Source organism: Calliphora vicina, chromosome 3 (assembly GCF_958450345.1).
Source record: "Calliphora vicina chromosome 3, idCalVici1.1, whole genome shotgun sequence".
Lineage (NCBI taxonomy): Eukaryota > Metazoa > Arthropoda > Insecta > Diptera > Calliphoridae > Calliphora > Calliphora vicina.
In genome coordinates, this window is record NC_088782.1 from 27715896 (window position 1) to 27736773 (window position 20878).

Sequence of the window (20878 nt, forward strand, 5' to 3'; positions counted from 1 at the left end):
AAACTTTTTAAAAAAAAAATTAAAAAACAATTTGGAAAAAAAAAATTTAAAACATTAAAAACAAAATTTTGATTTTGTTTAAATAAAAATATTTAAAAAAAATAATATTTTTAAGTATAATTTGGTGAAGGGTATATAAGATTCGGCACAGCCGAATATAGCTCTCTTACTTGTTTTTCATTCGCTCTATGTAAAAAATCATAGTTTGCTTGGGTCTATTTAATCGGGTGAAAAGAGAAGAAATGAAGAGAGAGAAGTCTATTTCACAATCGCACATTGTTGATTGTCATTTAGTCACGTTATCAGTCTGCTATATCCCCGTGTCCACGTATCCATATTTGTACGACTGTTGTATATCTCACCATACCATTCATGCATGTCCGGGAATCCTGGACCAGACTTAATGCTGTGTGATCAGTGATTTTATCGCATATTGGCTGACGAATATGCCTACCCGATATTCTATTATATCTAAACCAGTTATTCGCACTTTGTATAGCTGATACCTCAGATTGGAAAATACTACTCTCATTTGGGATATTAAAATACACCCTAATCCCAAATCCCTGAATGTTCTTGTTTCCTTTTTCTTGTTCCCTCTTTAGAGCCGTCTGGGTAAATAGAGAGTCTAATTGAACCAGAATAGGGAGTCCAAACTATAATTTCGTTTAGTTCAGTAATAAAAAACCGAAGTTCTCGTGAAGAAGTGTTTAGGAGTCCAACAATCATTGTGTTCGGGAAGAGTCTAAGCGATCTATGTAGAGTTTTTATTTTCCCGCACTTTTTCAATTCCCGGAATATCGGGATTAATTTTGAAATTTCTCGAGATCCCGAAAATTCCCGCCTAGAACAAATTATTCCATTTTAAGAAGGTAGACTTCGTTAAAAAACTAAAAAAATGTGCTTGGTTTCAAAATGTAATTGGATACAAATAAAAAAGTCCATTAAACATTTAATATAAAGAGATAAACTGACTCGATTTCGAATTTTGTATCGGAATGGCTTAAATTTTCATTAGATTTGTTCTAACTTCGTTTTATTCCAATAATAAAAAACTCAATAATGTGGTTATATTCCAAAAAATTTCATGAAAAGGCAAACTAAAATAATTACACTTTCGATCAGAATAGAATTCTGTGCCAGCCCTGAACATTCACAAGTTTTTGGAAGAATTTGAATAATGACCTTGTTATTGGTCTATTTGGGTTAAATCTTTTTTGTTATATAAATCTTCTGCATTTGTTTTGAAGCTTTAAGCATCTTTTTATACCCTTCACCTTCGTGAGAAGGGTATATATAAGTTTGTCATTCCGTTTGTAATTTCTACATTTTTATTTTCCGACCCTATAAAGTATATATATTCTGGATCCTTATAGAGAGCGGAGTCGATTAAGCCATGTCCGTCTGTCTGTCTGTTGAAATCAATTTTCTGAAGACCCCAGATATCTTCGGGATCCAAATCTTCAATAATTCTGTCAGACATGCTTTCGAGAAGTTTGCTATTTAAAATCAGCAAAATCGGTCCACAAGATATGAGGAAAAAACCAGGACAACCTCGATTTTTGACCTATATCTGGATTACTACGACATTAATATAGACAATATGGATATCTAATGATAGATATTTCAAAGACATTTGCAACGAAGTATATAAGACCATAGTAAGTTGGACCTACAATGGGTCAAAATCAGAAAAAATATTTTTTAACCCGAATTTTTTTTTCACAAAAAAAAATGGAAAAACAAAAAAAAAATTTTAAATTTTAAATTTAAAATAACAATCGAAAACATATTTTTCCAAAAAATGAAAAAAAAAATTTGTTTACCTAAAAATATTTAAAATTTTGAAGTATAATTTGGTGAAGGGTACATGAGATTCGGCACAGCCGAATATAGCACTCTTACTTGTTTAGAATGTAAAGTTCAAAAAACATCACATAAAACTAAGGAAAATAATTCCCGGGAATTCTCGTACAATTTCCCGGGATTTCGAGATTGCGATTTTGCGGACTTCCCGAGATTTTCCATTCCGGGAATTCCCGTGAAAACTCTACTGAATACAGACTTAAATACTGCGATGCCATCTAACTGTTTTTAGAGAATCCTCATCAAAAATCAGCTTCTCTTTTTGATGACTAAACGCCAGAATAGATGCTTTATTTCTCGATATCTATAGTAATGATTTTATGGAGAGTTTCGTGTTCGCTTTTAATGGAAACCGTGATTTTTCATGGATTAAATCCGAAAGCTGTCAATCATTCTTCTGTTTTTATACCCTTCACCACGAGTGGCAAGGGTATAGATAGTCGGACCTACAATGGGTCAAAATCGGAAAACATATTTTTTAAACCGAATTTTTTAATTTTCCTCCACAAAAAATTTTTTGTCATAAAATTTTTATAACCAATAAATTCAAAAAAAAATTAAAACAAATTTAAAAAAACAGTTTGGTATAAAATATTTTTCGTTAATTAAAAAAAAATTAATTTAAAAAAAAAACAATTTTGAAAAAAAGATTTAAATATTTAAAGTATAATTTGGTGAAGAATCTCTTACTTGATTCTTTTAAAACTAATCCATCCAAAAATATCCTTGGTTCAGAACTGTTAGTTGGACTTATATTTTGATCAAATATTTTTGGAAAATCCACAGCACTATAGCCATAAATTCCTTTTAATACTGTTCGACAGTCTTATCTCCAAATGCAACTTAGTTCCTTATGTAATGCAAAATGCTTTAGTTTGATCTATAAAAGCTTTTACCAGGCATGTACGATTAAGTTCTTTTAATAATTATTATTAATACTAAATGTTAAATATTTGTTTTTAGCCACTAATTCTATAACTGTTAAGCCTTGTTCGTTCTTTAACAAATCTTCCCCACTAAATAACAAAAACTAATTACCATCTGTTGCTCTACTCCTCACAGGATTATAAGGTTACATCGATGACCAAGAATATTGCCTACAATATGTCGTCGTCATCAACAACTGGTCCCAAATTTCAGTCGACACCCATTAAGGCTCCCGTGGCACCCAGTCCAATACCAGTGCAACGTAAAACACCAGCTGAATTCAGTGATTACAGCAGTGAGATTGATGAACGTTTCCGTTCTGTATCACGCAATTGTGAGTCAGAAAATGAATTGAAAGGTTATCGTGTAGTGTTTCCACCTACACCGGTACCAAGTGCCAAGCTTAATGGTCACAAGTCGCCTGTGGTGGTGGTAACACCCTCACCCATGGAATTTGAGACGGTGCAAGCTAAGCCTAAATTTGAACCCATCAGACAGGAGCAAAGGCATGAGGTTAAAACTGAAACTAGTAAACAACAGTTTCATAGTTACAAGCAGCAACAGATGCAGCAACAAACTCAACAGGTTTTCAAACCCAAACCGGTGGCTGCTAAATTCTTGGCTGCTGCCCAGCAGCAACAAACTCCACCACAACAGCCCCAGTTTAGGCCACAGCCTCAATATCAACCACCAGCTGCTAGTAACCAGCCTACTGTGTACTATAATGCCATAGCTGGCACACCTTTGCATATGGCCAAGATGGCCACTGAGACCAAAAATGTTATGCAAATGAAGGAGTCCTCGGAAACCTGCCAACGTGTGGTGAATATGCAGCAAACCAAGCGTGTTATACACTTCGATTCCCAAAAGGAAGAGTCATCCTCACACATGCAAAATTATGGTCAGCAGCAACAGCAGCAATTGGAACCTTTCCCCTACAGTCCCACACCCTCACCCCGCTGTACCCCAGCACGCCAACGTATGCCACCACCACCCACACCCACTAAATTTGTACCAGGGGACTTTAGAGAATCCGACTATGATAGCGAAATTGAGAATGCTAAAATTTCTCCCCTCTGGACGCCCATGGGTGAACAGGGTCCTCTGCGTTTCCGTCATGTAGAGCCACCACGTCCTGGCCGTTCCTGCAGTCTGCCACGCTCCTATGAACGTGTCCTCTCACCCATGGAATTCGATCATGGTCCCGAGATGCCCTCAAAAATACAAATCGATGCCAATGCCTTGCGCCAACAACGCGGCAGCAGTGTTAATCCTCGTACTCAATCACTGAGTCGCCACTCGTCCATGCGCTCCAACCAACAAAACTATCAATCTACGCTTTACGAGCAGGATCAGCAAAACTTTTCTCGCGATGACATGAATCTCAAAGTGGGTTCTCCACCCCGCTATGGCTATATACAATCTCAGGCTGAAGAGCAGGCTAAAACTATGAGTTCCACATTTATGCAAAAGTCTCACAAGTTTGTGGAAGATGTAAAAGAGGATCTTCACAAGATTACCAAAACTACCATGGTTAATGGTTCCAGCACAGAGCCTCGTGTTATAACGCACAGTTTTAGACCCGGTTTCAAGCGGGCACCCAGTGAGGGTGACAATAAGCCTCAGGCATATCGTGATGAGTCCAGAGTTTCACAATACGGTAAGTTTTAGGGCAAATAAAAAAAGCTTTAAGGGAAACAGTTTTCGTACAAACTCTACAATTTTCCTAAAATTGTAAGGGTAGAAAAAAGCTGTGTTTCCTTTAATTATATTTGCCTTCTTTTTAAGGCCATATTGGTTTCTAGTTTATTTCAAAATTTTTAAAAGTTTGCTTGTTTTTATTTTTATAAGTATCTCTTTACTTAACCCTTAGTTTGCTTTATATTTTTTTTTTATTCTAAAGCATTTTTAAATTTATTGTTAAGTATATTTATATTTTTGTTTTATTTCAATGTGTCTTCCTTTGTCCTCTCCCAAAATTATAATAAATCCAGGTACGAAATGTGTTGATCCCAATACCGGTTTAATTTACTTTAAATATGATTTCGGTTATGAATTCGGTATATTATTCCCCGGCGAGGGTCACAAATTTGTGGCCAACAAATGGAATAGTTCACAATCAACTTTGCCCCCGACTACCGCCCAACAGCTTAAACAAACGGGTCGCAAGTCACCCTATCCTTTGCCGGGTGGTCGCGACTTAGTAATACCGGTGCGTCATGAACGTTCCACGACCTCAACACCCACCCAATTCTATGGCAGTCAGTCGGGTAGCGGTGGCTATTATTCAGATACCGAAACCTGCAAACACCCTAGAGGTCCATCATATATGAAGACATCCTCCAATGCTTCTTCGTTTGCCACAAATAGACTTAAAAAACGTTACAGTCTACCCAATACCCAGGTGATCGATGTCAATATCGATCGTCTGCACAGTAATGGTTCGCTACACAATTTACATCGTTTACCTTACCCAGGTGGGTTGTTGTCAGCGATTACTATAGAGACTTAAAAAAGTCTTGTTTTATGTTTGTAAAATTCAATGTTGTGATTTGATGTTGTGTTTAAATAATTTGTTACATATATATTTTTTAAAGGATCGTTTAAGCTTTTCTCAAGCCTTCATGGAAATAATTTCATTGTTGTATAATAGAAAAAAAAGACATATAAATCGTGGATCATATAAAGCTTTAAGCAAAACTGCAACCTTCTCTCCTTCTACTCAAAAATGCGTGAACAATCTTATGAAAGCTTTAAATTTCTCCAAATGCTGTTTCGTTTATCATCATATTTGACTATCCCTTGCTGTTAGACTCATAGATCAATCAAATTCATTAAAAGTTTTCAATGCTGATTTTTTTAATTTGAATATTATTATGCAGGCTTATGTTCGACAAACTGTTTTTAGTTATTATTAAATTCAAAAGAATAATATATTTTCGTTTCATTAAATTCCAAATTTCTCATTTATCCCTGCATTTTAATAAAACTTAAACATTCGTTTAATGTCTTTTCCATGATTTTACTAAACTTTTGTCAGGAATTTGTTTTAAATAGTTTATGTTTTATCACTTTAACGTACACATTTGTATAAAAATCCATAAACAACAATCTGTGAAGTTGTATGGCAATTTTGAAACAAAATTTCATGTTGCCAGCAATATGTTGAGTTTCACGTAAAAATTTGTGTAAAAATCTTTATATAAACAACAATTTGTGAATTTGTCTCGAAATTTTGAAACAAAATTCCATCTAGGTTAATGTTCTCTCTGTTTTTAATCCTGTAATGTTGCCAGCAACATTTCCATCTAGGTTAGTGTTCTCTCTGTTTTTAATCCTGTAATGTTGCCAGCAACATTTGTTTAAATTGTACAGTGTATTTATATTTATGTGAAAACAAACAAAACTTATATCCGACCAACCCAAATTATCGAAAATTCAAGAAACTTCCCATAAATTAGTAATTCTAGAACAAACTAGTTTGTAAAATTATAGATAATCATTAAAAATATGAATATTTCTTAATATGAATATTTCTTTTTTAAAGGACAATATTTTAAATAACTAATCTTTTTAGCAATAAATAAATTTCGAGCGAACGTTATTTGGATCGTTCTCGAATCTTCGGGAATGAAGGTTTTGTTGCCTTGAATTGAGTTACAGATAAACTTTCGAATCGTTTGCGATAGTCGTCTCGAATGTTTGTAAGAGAAACATTTGCATGAAGTTTGAAGGTGATACAATTTCCAAATGCCCTGGCCAGGTAGGAAGAGATGAATATTTACGCAACGAAAACAAGGACAAATATTTGAAACGGAAAACTCAAGGGTTTCTCAAACCTACACAAAGTTTTGTATTCCACATTTCAATTAAATTGAAGGTAGATTTGAAAACTAAAATACATAAGAAATAATTCTCTTCCACACTTTGATTTCAAATATTGTTCCCAAATAATTCTTTAACCTATATTTAAATTTGCATTTCAAAAAACTCCTCTTGTTGTTCAAAAAGCTGTTATTACAAAGGTATCTCAAATTATTCTTATACATTTAACATTTGAGAAAAGTTCAATTTCAAATAATTCTCAATTTGATATCAATCAGTACCAGAGAAATTTCACAACTGTTTTAACAATTTCATTGCAACATGTTGCTAGGAACATCGTCAATTACTTGAAATATTGTTTTACGACACGTTGTCAGGGAAAAGGTTTGAAAAACCCTAAAAAGACTTCTCGCATTAAACTAATCCTTAGGCTGTAATTTCTTAATAGATTCGAAATTTTTAAGAAGAAATTAAAAAAAAATCTTTTATTTTCGCAAATATCGATTCCAAATGTTTAAAGAAATATTAAAACAAAGGGCAACAAAATCGAAAAAAATTTTAAAGGCTTTTTAAACCACTACACAATTTTGATGTATTGTTGTTCCAGTAGTATAAATATGGTCCAAATTTAAAATTCTATGGAGAGGTTTTTTTTAAAAAAATTTATAAGTAAATTTATGATTTTTTTTAGACGTTTCTCCACATAATTAAAGATTACTCAAAAACGCTTAGTCCAATATTATTAAAGTAAATTTAGGAAAATTGAAATTTGCATATCCTTTAAACCGTTGATATATTGAGTTTTAATCGGCTTAATAATTTTGGAGTTACAATAACAAATTTAAACAAAAAAAATTTTTTTTAAGTGAAACTATAAAATTTTTTTGTTTTAAAAAACTCATGAAAAATCGAAAACGGCAGAAATTGTTCAGATTTATTACTTCGTCGTAAAGCCGCATATAATAGCAACAAAATAAGATATCGACTATAAAAATCGATTGATTCTATTCGAATTTATTCACAATTAAGTGAATTCGCTCATTTTCTTCAAATTTTACTATTTTGTTTGATATACATAAAACTGGGTAGTTAATGTTCTTCTTTTGAATGATTGAATTTTGAAAACATTTTTCCCAAGCTATGTAAAAATTTTCACATATATATTGCATTTGAATCGGCTCAGTAGTTTCGGAGTTATAATAACAAATTGAAGCAAAAAATATATTTTTTACGTGAAAATAGCAAATTTTTTGTTTTAAAAAAATGATGAAATATTAAAAACGGCTGAAATTTTTCAGATTTATTGTTTTATCGTAAAGCCATATGTAATAGGAATAAAATGAGATATTGAGCATAAAAATGTATGGATTATTTTCGAATTTATTCACAATTAAGTGAATTCGCTCATTTTCTCAAAATTTTAATTTTTTTTTGATATACATAAAATTGGGTAGTTAATGTTCTTCTTTCGATTGATTGAATTTTGAAAACATTTTCCCCAAACTATGTACAAATTTTCACATATATATTGCGTTTTAATCTGCTTAGTAGATTCGGAGTTATAATAACAAATTGAAGCAAAAAATATATTTTTTATGTGAAAATAGTAAATTTTTTTGTTTTAAAAAAATAATGAAAAATCGAAAACGGCAAAAATTGTTCAAATTTATTACTTTATCGTAAAGCCACATGTAATGGGAACAAAATGAGATATCGATCATAAAATTCGACTGATTATTTTCGAATTTATTCACAATTATGTGAATTCGCTCATTTTCACAAAATTGTATGTGCTTATAAGCGTGTACTTTAAGTGTAAAATTTACATGTGTTTTGTTTTTGTTACAATTTTCGTTACATTCAATATATCGGCTATAGACCCGGTTCGGTTTATTCAGAATAAATCCCACTTTATGAATATTTATTCAAGTCTAATTCATGTCTAATATAATTATGAAGTTAATTAGTGCCAAAATAGAAAAAAAATTAGAACAAATCAATAAGTTTTTTATTATTGAAAAATATTTATATGTTTCCAATATTGCCCGTAAATGTTTATGATATTTTAAAAATCTATGGATTCGATTTTATTATCTGTTTAAGAATTTTAAATCGATTATTAAATTACTAAGTCAGCATTCATTAACGAAGTCTGGTTATGTGTTAACTAATAGTTATACTGACAGTTTACATACAAAAATATATTTTTTTTTAAGGCATAACCAGACAAAAAATTCTGTAGGTTTTTAACTATAACTCGAAATTTCATGGGTTTTATTTTTAAAATTTAAAAGTGTAAGGAAGTGAATAACATTAAAAGGTTACCAAAGAAACTTGTTTAATTTGTGTAGCATACATTTAGGCCTTGTTAAAAATATAAAAAATTAGCATATTTTTAAGTCAGGCTAACTTTAAGTTATAGATACATATGTTTAAAAATATTGTATTTAGGATCGTAACTTAAAACAAAAATCCCATTAACAGTTTGTAAATGACATCAATAACATCTTTAAAGCTTTTCAAATGCCTGACGACAATCATTTGAATCAAAGCGCTTTTTAAAAACTAAATAAAATTGCATGAATTTCTAATGATTTTAGTAAATAAGTTCTAATAATAAAAACAAATAACTGAAAAAAAAACATTAAATGTTGCATGTTTAAGTGTTTAAAAGTGTTTATTTTATACAAAATGCCTGCTTAAAACAAAGAAAACATAAAAAATAATATAATATTTAAAAAAGGGTTAAAGAAGATGATAAGTATTTCATTTTTTTTAAATAAATAAATGAAAAACAATTTAAAAAAATTGTTTTATATTTAATTTAGTAAAAAACAAATACTTAATCATGTCAAAACCCTTAATGTTTTAATAAAATTAATAAAAAATAATAAAAAGCTTGCCCGCTGTAAGTGTTTTGTGTTCGTTAAATAACATTAATTGTATAATTAAATAAACAAAAATAATTAATTATTTATATAAAATTATACAAGCAGATCTACCACAAGATGTACCAGTTAATGCACATTTAAATCGGGATGAATATCCACAAAAGCCACCCATGTTTATAACAGTAAGTTGACAAAAACAAACATTTCAAAAGAAACTTTATAATAATATATTATCATACAAACAGCCCCTTAAGGATAGAGCTGTGGTAGCTGGCCAACAGGCCCGTTTCGAATGCATCGTCCAGTGTAATCCTCAGCCCAGTGTAATGTGGAATAAGAATGGCTACGATTTGGAAAGTAGTAATAAACATATTTTAGAGTATAGAAATGGCGTTTGTCGTCTAACTATACCACAAGCATATCCAGGTAAATTTTTAGAAAAATATTTATTTAACTGATACAGTATCTAAGTGTTAAGAATGTGTTTGTGTTTTTTTTTTTAATTTCTATAGATGATGCTGGTACTTACTCTTGTTGTGCTGCAAATCCCTTGGGCTCGGCTACTACCACAGGCTCTTTAGAAGTAACTGGCAAATATAATGCTGGTTCACGTTTTTAAACAAAGAGATTTTCTTTTTCTTTCTTTAAGTTAGAATTATTTATTAAATAATTTTTAATCACCTGCTTAAATGGTTAAATGGTTAAATGGAGACATGAATAAGTTTTTTGTTTAATGAAATTGTATTGCTTTCGATGATGCTAAAACCAGAATGTTGAGAAACAATGTTGCAGCTATAAGGGGGGTAATATGGGAAATTTTATAGGAAAAATTTGAATATTAAGATATTGTTATTTAAAGAAATCTTTTTAGAATAGAGCTAAATCCAAAATGTTGCTAAACTAAAAGTAGAGCAACATGTTGCTTATGTTAGCAAACAAGTTAACATCTACTTTCAATGAAATGAGACTACACATACATAAATATATCTGCTAAATATTATAAAAAAAAACATTTAATATTCAAAGATTTTTTCTAAAAATAATCCACCAAAATTAGAGCAACATGTTGACAATATTTGTAAACAAATTTCAATCAAACTTTATCTCAAATGTGGCTAAACATGTATAAATATAAATATGACTGCATCAGCTAAAAATTATATAAAACAACGATTTACATCTGCAACATGTTGCTAGCTTCAATTGTTTATAAACATTTATATAACTTTAATGTTAGGAAAACTAAGGCTTTCTTAAGCATAATATTTTTCCATATGAAAATCAAACAAGGAAATTGTCTTAAATATAAAAAAGAAATCGTTTAAAATCACTTTTTAATAATGAAATAGCATCAGCATGTTGCCAGCAGAATATTTTCCAGATAAACAAACAATTTAATTACAGCAACATGTTGCTAACATCAATTTAAGGATAGTACTCTTTAAGAAGTCTTGCAACAATTTGTGTCAAAATCCAAACAAACAAAATTGTAAGCAACATTTCAGCAATTATAGTTTTGAATCGTTAAATAGTCTAAACAGCTTGCCAGGAACATAAATTTTACGTTTGCTTATTTAAATTTCTGTATACAACGAATGAAAAGAGAAATAATTAAAATGTTTCTTTCATTTCTTTAAAATGTTGCTGTACAATGTTTCAGCAACATTTATTTTGTTAGACTATCATAAACAATGTTGCTAAAAGGTTTGTAAACATATGTATGTTTGCACCAGCTACATGTTGATTATATTAATTGTTAATGTTTTGTATTAAATGTTGCTGCTGTTCAAAATTTAGTAAAATTAAGGTGAAACAAAGTTTCGTTAAATATGAAATGATCTGAACATCTTGCAAGCAACATAATTTTTATGGTAGTTTGTTAATAATTCAGTGACAACAAATAAAAAAGAATGAAAAGAGAAGTAATTAAACGATTTCTCTTGCTGTTTTGTTTATTTTAAACCAATATGTTTCTATACAATGTTTCAGCAACATTTATTTTGTTAGACTATTATAAACAATAATATTTTTCGCAAACAATTTTTAAACTTTTAATATAACAAAATTAAGGTTTTATGAAGGCGAAACTACAAATGTTTACTTCAGCAACATGTTGCTATCATTAAATGTTGCTAATCTTTAAAGAAATGTTCCATTATGAAGTATTTAAACATACAAAAATGTTGCAGCAATTCGGTTTAGTATTCATAATTGTTTATCAACAATGTTGCGGGATTGCGTATATCTTTAGTCTATTGTCTACACATTTGACATATCAAACAGTACTATGTCTGAAGTTAAAACTATTACCAACCTTTTAAACTATAAAATATGTAACAAAAAATTTAAGCTTATGCCAAAGTTTCATTCTGCTAATAAAAAGAAGACACGAAGATGTTAGGAATACATCCAATTTAAATCTTTAAAATGTCAAACTAAGGAACATGTTGCTAGAATTTATATCAATATGCAAAATAAAGTCAACATGTTGCTAGAATTTATATATTATTTAAAACTAATTTTTAACTTTCTTATTTAAATTATAACAAAATAACTTATTATTCCTTTAGATGTTGCCTCACCTATAATGCAACATTGTTTCCAAACCTTTTGTCTCCATAAACATGTTTCTTTTAGCCAACATTTACATATTAAAACATTATTAAAATTTCTTAGTTTTTAAAATATCCCTATAAATGTTTCTATATATTTCTTTTAATTTTTTTTTTTTTTTTTTGAATTAAAATTGTATTTAATTAATTGTTTATCATTTTCAAAAGTAACCATTTAATTAAGCTTAAAATGATATTGTAACCCTCAGCTAAGCAATTTTTGTTCTATTAAATTTTAAAAACGAATTTTAGGTCCCAAAGAAACTAAACGAACATTTTAAATGTTTTATTAATGCTTTCTACCTTTCTATTATTTAAATTATTTTAAAAGTAATGAGAAAAGAATTTTCAATGAAGAAAAAAAATAACAAAAAAAAAACAAACCAAAAACAGCAACGATGTTCATTAATTTTAAACATTATTCTATAGTATTACATGTGTTTTTAACTAAATATTAAAAATATTATATTTTATTTTATTCTTGTGCATTATTTTCAATAAAGGTATTCAACGATATAAAAAGTCATGTGAATAAAATTTATACCGTATTTTTTAGGTTATTTTACAATAGCAACTAAAGAAGATGATGTAAGAAATTTGAGAATATAACAAAATTTTTACGCACCAGGGATTTTACATAAAGCTGTCGTTATACTAAATTTAAAAAACGAAAACAGACGTTTTGGGGGAAAATAAGATAAAATCTCATATCCTCAATGAGTCATTCAATATTTTACCAAAATTGTATTTAGATTATGAAAAATCTGAAAATGTTAGGAATATTGAAAAGATGTTTCCCACTCGAGTTGTTCAAATTTTACAACCCGTAACTCGCGTGTATTTTAACAAAATAATTGTAATATGTATGTTATAATCATTTTCTTAAAGTCTAACACTTTCATGTTTATATACATTGTTTTTTAATTGACCCAGTTATTTAAAACTTTCATATTCATTAAAATTGTTTGCACTGTGGACGTACACGTAATATTTATTAACTAGACATGATGTACTAGTGCGTATACTTGATATTTAATTATTACAAATTATTGAAATTCAATTACGTATACTTATAGATTTTTTCTTTAAATTTTTTTTAAAAATATTTATTGATTTTAATTTGTACCGGGAATTCCCGGGACAAAAACCCTAATTGTGGTTCCAGTAGTACAAATATGGTCCAAATTTTAAATTCAATGTATAGATTTTTTTAAATTTTTTCTTTTCTAAAATTTTGAATTTTTTTAGATATTTCTCGACATAATTTATGATAACTCAAAAAGGGTTAGTCCGATATTATTGAACTAAACTTAGAAAAGTTTACATTTACAGAACCTTTAGTCCGTGTATATAAAAAAAATTTTGTTGGGGTTCAAGCATAATTTGAAAGCTTATAGGGTAAAGTATTTTTGAGATTTTTTTTAGATTTTTCGGAAGTGGTTTAGAGGTCGCTCAACTTTGTCAAGACCCACGATTTTCATTACTTTTGAGGACACAGTTTAAAAGAAAAATGTCCATGCTTTATTTCTCTGTGCAAACATTTTTAGTTTTTGCAATGAATTGGCTTACTAAGGTGCCCTACATTACAATTTTTCGAAATTTTTCCATAAATTTTATAACCTTTAAAATTTTATAACTTTTAAAATTTTTATGAAAATGAAAAGAAACTAACAATACAGTTTGAAAGATCAATTAATTCTTAATAATTTAGGGACAACAATTTTTGAATTTTCTTTTACCAAGTTATAAAGCCTCATTTACAAAATTTATGGAAACATTTCGAAAAATTGTAGTGTAGGACACCCATAATGAGCCAATTCACTACAAAAACGAAAAATTTTTGCACAAAAATAAAGCACTGACATTTTTCTTTTAAACTGTGTCCTCAAAAGTAATGAAAATCGTAGATCTTGACAAAGTTATGAATAAAACTCAAAAAAGGCCGACAAACCCGATTTTTGGCAAAAACTCGATTTGAGCGACCTCTAAATTACTTCCGAAAAATCTGGAAACAAATCTCAAAAATACTCTACCTACCTATACCTACCTATAAGCTTTCAACTTATGCTTGAGCACCCATGAAAATATATTACATTTTAATCGGTTCAGTAATTTCGGAGTTATAATAACAATTTTAAGCAAAAATTATATTTTTTCCGTGAAAATAGCAAATTTTTGTGTTTTAAAAAAAACTCATGAAAAATCGAAAACGGCAGAAATTTTTCAGATTTATTACTTTGTCGCAATGCCACATATAAAGCAACATAAATATAGATCATAAAAATCTATTGATTCTTTTCGAATTTATTAACAATTAAGTGAATTCGCGCATTTTCACAAAATATTACTTTTTTGTTGATATACACACAGCCTCAGAAATGAGTAAATACTAGTGAATTTTTTGATTTTTTTAAGATCATAAAAATTATTATATTCCGAATTAAATCTTTTTTTCAGAAACAAATCTATTATTCAACACAATCTCCAACAAACCAAAATTTTTAAGTTTGAATCTATAGACAGATTTTAGTAAGTACTGAGTAGTAACTGAGCAAATGCTTCTGATGAAGTAGTACACTGAATTCTCCATATTTGTAAACATTTCAATAAAGAATGTTACCAATACATTATAAAAAATATCATATCTCTTGACATTTGTTTATATCTAATTATTTCAGTGTCTATAATATCATAATTAAGAAACAATCCCGTAAATGAAAATAACCGAAACGCGGTTTTGAATTTTGTCATTTTTTTGGAAACTCTCATTTAGACATTGAAGCAAAAATCTATCATTATGAGAATTCTGAAATTTTCTGAGGGCATCTTAAACCTAAGCAAATATAGTTCAATTTGGATGACGGGTGCTAATACGAAATTTGAATTTCCTTAAAATCTTTTAATATGGATTCTATAGAGGTTCAAAGTTCAAATTTTATATAAGAATACTGTAAAATTGTGCAGTTTCAATTGCATATAACTTTTTAAAAATATAATTTAATGAAAAATATAAATTGATCCATAAAATGTTCCTTAAAAATATTGTTTTGGTGTATGACCTAAAAATGTTGCATTTACAATAGATGGCGTATCTTTTGAACGCGGTTTTAACTTATACTAGGACCGCCTGGTAGCCGAAATTCGACCACTTTTAAAATGCTTTTTTTCTCTTTTATGGAAAGAATTTTTTAATATTTTCTTATATTGTGCACATCCTGAGATAAAAACCTTTTAAACCATATATGTTTCATCAATATTGGTGGACGATAACATACTTAAAAGTGTACCACAAAAAAACGTGCCTATTTATATATAAGATGTCATTTTGAATTGTATAAATCTGTCAATTATTCTCAATTAGTTATTGAACATTATAGTGAAAACAACAAAATTTATTATTGCTTCAAAAATGTCGAATTTTGGCAACAAAAGCGTCATATGCGGGAAGTGGAGAGATGAGCAATTTCAAAACGTTTGCGAGCAGCAGGATTCATCGAAAAGCTGGGAAATTGGTTACCATACGAATTGAAGCCGAGAGACCTTGAAAGACGATTTTTCATGTCCGAAATGATATTAGTACGATATAAAAAAATCATTTTTGCACCGAAATATTAATTGTGATGAAAAATGGATCCATTACGATTACCCGAAGGGCAAATATCCATGGCGCTATTTAATAGCGCCATGGCAAATATCTGTATTTGGGTACCAAAAGGGTTCTATCTAAATCTAAACCCCTCTATCCTCCTTCCCATAACCTATTTTCCTAGTTGCAACACAAGACATTGCATGATTAGGGGTCATCCCCTGAGTGCTGGTCCAAGCAAAAAAAATATGCGGCCAGACATGAAACCGTAATATTGAAATCGTAATCATGACAACGCTCGGCCACGTTATGCAATACCCGTTAAACACAATTTAGAATGAAGTGATTGGGAAGTTTTGCCTCACCCGATTTATAGTCCAGACTGTGCCCTGTCCGGCTAATATTTGTTTCGATCGATGCATAACGCTCTCTCTGGGATATGCTTCACTTTGGAACAAAATATCCGAATAAAAGCTAAAAATTTGAAAAAACCGGGATAACTTTTGGGCCCCTTGAAGAGGAGTTACGCTAATTTGATACATTTCGGTAACGATATTTTAGCGATAACGGTATTTCCTGTTGTTTCGGTAACAGTAATTTCAAACTGAATTAAATTATTAATAAAATTAATTTTAAATACTGTAGATTTCAATAAACCCAATCAATTAATTGTATTTTTATTCCCACCACAAAAAAAGGAACCTAAATTTTTCTACCAACTTTTGTGAGGATCGGTCCATTTGTAAAATGGCGGGTACGGTATTAGCAGTTATTTTGGTAACCGTAATCGAGCTGAAAGTATATTTTAGGCGTCACGATAGCTTAGTGGTAATGATAGCCAAGATTCATAAATCAGTCTCAATGATTTAGAAAACAAAAGGAAAATCCCAATTAACAATTTGCAACAAAACACATACTGCCATCTCTTGGAAAACAAGCAAACATTAGAAACAAATATCTAGCAAACAATTTGTTACAAGAGGGAGCCACAGTGTTTGAAAACCATTCAAAAAAAGATCATTTCTAATACAAATTCACACATTCCCTCTCATACTTTGAAAGATTTCCAACACACTTATAAGAAAAAAGAGCTTTTAAGTGTAAAACAAAATATTTATTTTGGCAATTTTCCAAAAAATATGTTGCTTTTAAAAGCCATTTAAGAAAAAATCTTAAAGATAAACGAAAAAAAGAGTGAAGAAAAAAAAACATAGACAGACGAACTTGTTGACATAAGAAAATATTTTAAAAATTGGTAATTAAACACAATTTTAAGAATAATTTGTTTATTATTCTTTAGAAACAATGAATGTGGAATGCAATCAAGTGTTAAGGAAAAACAATAAATACTTAAAATTGATGGAGAATTGATTTTAAAAGCAGGAATTTCCTGGTTTTTCTTTTTTCTCATCAATGTACATCAATGTGAAGTAAAACATATTTCAACTTCAAGAGAATTGTTTTTAGGTTAAAGAAATTCCTTAGTGGGTGGGGTTTTCAAATGAAAATAAAAAATTTGTTTTTCTTTTTGTTAAATAAACAAAATCTTTGCCAATTTGTAGCAGAATAGCCATTAATTGTTTGGGTTTTTCTACCTTAGAGCAGGTGATTTCAAGGTACTTTGGTCTGTTCGCTGTCACAGACAGCCCGAACTTCTGCGGCAAACAAGCAAACAAACACAGCAAGTGCGAAATCCTTGACATTGCACGTTTTCACAAACGTAAAAAAGTGTCATTCACATTTTGTGTTGTTTGTTAAAGTCAGAAAACAGAAAAATGTATTAAGAACAAAAAAACACTGAATGTTTTTAGCACTAACGATACTAACTAAAGCAAAATATACAAATTTTATTTAAAATATATTTCGGTTTAATGTTTCTTAACACAAAATGTCAATGCGCAAAAAACACTTAAAAACAAAACGGCCACAATGTGTGTTTTGCAATCACATTTCTTGGCACACGCATCTTTGGTGCTCGTTGCATTTTAAAATCGAAAATAAAAAAAGCAGATCCACTGTGACACACTTCTTGTTAAAAATAAAATTTTTTTAAATCTTTGTATAACAAATTAAAAAAAAAAAATACTAAAAGAAATTTAACAAAATTTAATTTAGTTTTTGTTTTAAATTTACATAAATGTTAGCACAAACAAAAAAATCTTTTTCAATTAACAAAACTGTTGATCAGTTAAAAGTTTTCGCTTTTTTCTCTCTCTCTCTGTCTCTCTTTCGCTCAACTGCATTGAATAATTTTTGTAGTTTTTCTGGCCTGCCAACGTTAATGATACAGAAATTGGCTCAAACATCTCATTAATCATTCTAATTTAAAATGATTTTTCAATTAGTAAGTTTTTCTGAAAATTCTCGATTTTTATGCATTTTAAGACAATTGTCTAAAATCTTTATTTATTTTTTTTTCAAATTTTGAGACAAAGAACCAAAAAGATGTCAAAAAATAAGTGATTGCAAAATCCTGTGATTTATTTTAAATGTTGTCGAAATATAATTTAAAGGTTTGTTTTTGTGGTTCAAGAGCAAATTATTAATTGCAAAAGAATTTAAGCAGAATTTTTTTTTCGAAATTTTTGAAATTTAAAAGAAAAGGAAACGAGTATGACTCATGCAGTTGGCGGCCTTGAAACTTCTTAAGAAACTAATAAGATGTTTTTAAATGCATGGCAACCAGAGTAAGAATTTCAAGTAAAAGAGACTTGTGTAATAGTTTTCCTGATATATCAGCAGCTGTCAATCAGCTGGAATGTCATGAGATTAACTATATATATTCTCTATATCGTCGTCTTCCCTGCAAAAAGTAATAAGAGTAGTTATACCCTTTACCAAGAGTGGTAAGGGCTTATATAAGTTTGTATTTCCGTTTTTATTTGCGAGCCCATAAAATATATATGTTCTGGATCGTTATAAAAAACAGAGTCGATATAGACAAGTCCATCTTTTGAAATTAACTATAAGAAGCCCCCAAATATCTTAAATACATTATCGATACTTTAATATAACGGGTATAGTCCTGGTTAGGTTGCTATTTAGAATCGAGAAAATCGGCCCACAAATGGCCAACATTTTTTTTCAATAAAAATTAATTTTTTCACCAAATTTTTCACCCAATTTGAGCTTTGAGTGATATTTATTTCTTATAGTTAGCAAGTTATATTCTATTTGTTCAATAATAAATAGAACAAGTAAGAGAGCTATATTCGGCTGTGCCGAATCTTATATACCCTTCACCAAATTATACTTTAAAATAAATTTTTTAAAATATTTTTAGGTAAACAAAATTTAATTTTTTTTTTAATTGTTTTTAAAATTTTTTTTTTGAAATTGTGTTTTAATTATACCCTTCAGCTTCGTGAGAAGGGTATATATAAGTTTGTCATTCCGTTTGTAATTTCTACATTTTTCATTTCCGACCCTATAAAGTATATATATTCTGGATCCTTATAGATAGCGGAGTCGATTAAGCCATGTCCGTCTGTCTGTCTGTCTGTCTGTCTGTCTGTCTGTCTGTCTGTCTGTCTGTCTGTCTGTCTGTCTGTCTGTCTGTCTGTCTGTCTGTCTGTCTGTCTGTCTGTCTGTCTGTCTGTCTGTCTGTCTGTCTGTCTGTCTGTCTGTCTGTCTGTCTGTCTGTCTGTCTGTCTGTCTGTCTGTCTGTCTGTCTGTCTGTCTGTCTGTCTGTCTGTCTGTCTGTCTGTCTGTCTGTCTGTCTGTCTGTCTGTCTGTCTGTCTGTCTGTCTGTCTGTCCGTCTGTCTGTTGAAATCAGTTTTCTGAAGACCCCAGATATCTTCGGGATCCAAATCTTCAATAATTCTGTCAGACATGCTTTCGAGAATTTTGCTATTTAAAATCAGCAAAATCGGTCCACAAATGGCTGAGATATGAGGAAAAAACCAAGACAACCTCGATTTTTGACCTATTTTTTTACCTATGTATATCTGGATTACTAAGACATTATATAGACAATATGGATATCTAATGATAGATATTTCAAAGACATTTGAAACGACGTATATAAGACCATAGTAAGTTGGACCTACAATGGGTCAAAATCGGGAAAAAAATTTTGAACCCGAATTTTTTTTTTTTTAAAAAAATTGAAAAAACAAAAAAAAAATTTTAAAAATTTAAAATTTGAAAAAAAAAATTTTTTTTAAATTTAAAAAAAAAAATTTTAAATAACAATCGAAAATTTTTTTTTTCCAAAAAATTCAAAAAACAACTGGAAAAAAAATTAAATTTTGTTTACCTAAAAATATTTAAAATTTTGAAGTATAATTTGGTGAAGGGTATATAAGATTCGGCACAGCCGAATATAGCACTCTTACTTGTTATTTTTAAAAAAAGTTTTTTTTTAATTTTTTTTTTTGAAAAAAATGTATGACAAAAAAAATTTTTTCATGAAAAAAAAATTCGGGTTCAAAAATATTGCCCCCGATTTTGACCCATTGTAGGTCCATTTTACTATAGTCTTATCTACATCGTTGCAATGGACTTTGAAATATCTATCATTAGATATCCATATTGTCTATATTAATGACTTACTAATCCAGATATCGATCAAAAATAGGTCAAAAATCGAGGTTGTCCCGGTTTTTTGCTCATATCTCCGTTACTTATGGACCGATTTTGCTGATTTTAAATAGCAAACTTCTCGAAAGCATATCTGACAGAATTATTGAAGATTTGGATCCCGAAGATATCTGGGGTCTTCAGAAAATTGATTTCAACAGACAGACGGACATGGCTTAATCGACTCCGCTATCTATAAGGATCCAGAATATATATACTTTATAGGGTCGGAAATGAAAAATGTAGAAATTACAAACGGAATGACAAACTTATATATACCCTTCTCACGAAGGTGAAGGGTATAAAAATCATATGAAAAAGGTTTCAAATCAATATATTTTACAAGTCCAAAAATAACACGGTGCTACGATGGAAAAAAACTTGGAAAACGGCCTAGCGTGGGTTATAGGTCTTGCTGAGTACACTACAAATTGTCTCTAAAAATTTCAGAAACATCCTCAAATTCAGAAGTTATTCTGAAAAAACCGCTTTCAATGATGTTCGTCGACTTATCGACCTGTAGCTTAGTCAGTTTTTGTCCGACTTTAAATTTTTTAACGGGTTTGGAAAGAAAACTGATTACGCTTTA

General features: G+C 29.8%; 1 protein-coding gene across 2 annotated transcripts in view; it reads left to right on the forward strand.

Moving 5' to 3' along the window:
- Positions 1 to 12658, forward strand: part of LOC135954021 (uncharacterized) — a 154683-nt gene extending 142025 nt beyond the window's left edge. For both annotated transcript variants that reach the window (XM_065504067.1, XM_065504068.1), the window contains 5 exons: positions 2929 to 4453; positions 4788 to 5270; positions 9615 to 9691; positions 9755 to 9935; positions 10022 to 12658. In XM_065504067.1, coding sequence (XP_065360139.1) covers positions 2929 to 4453; positions 4788 to 5270; positions 9615 to 9691; positions 9755 to 9935; positions 10022 to 10128 — 2373 coding nt within the window. In that variant the 3' untranslated portion in view covers positions 10129 to 12658. The remainder of the gene's footprint in view (positions 1 to 2928; positions 4454 to 4787; positions 5271 to 9614; positions 9692 to 9754; positions 9936 to 10021) is intronic.
- Positions 12659 to 20878: the final 8220 nt, after the last annotated feature.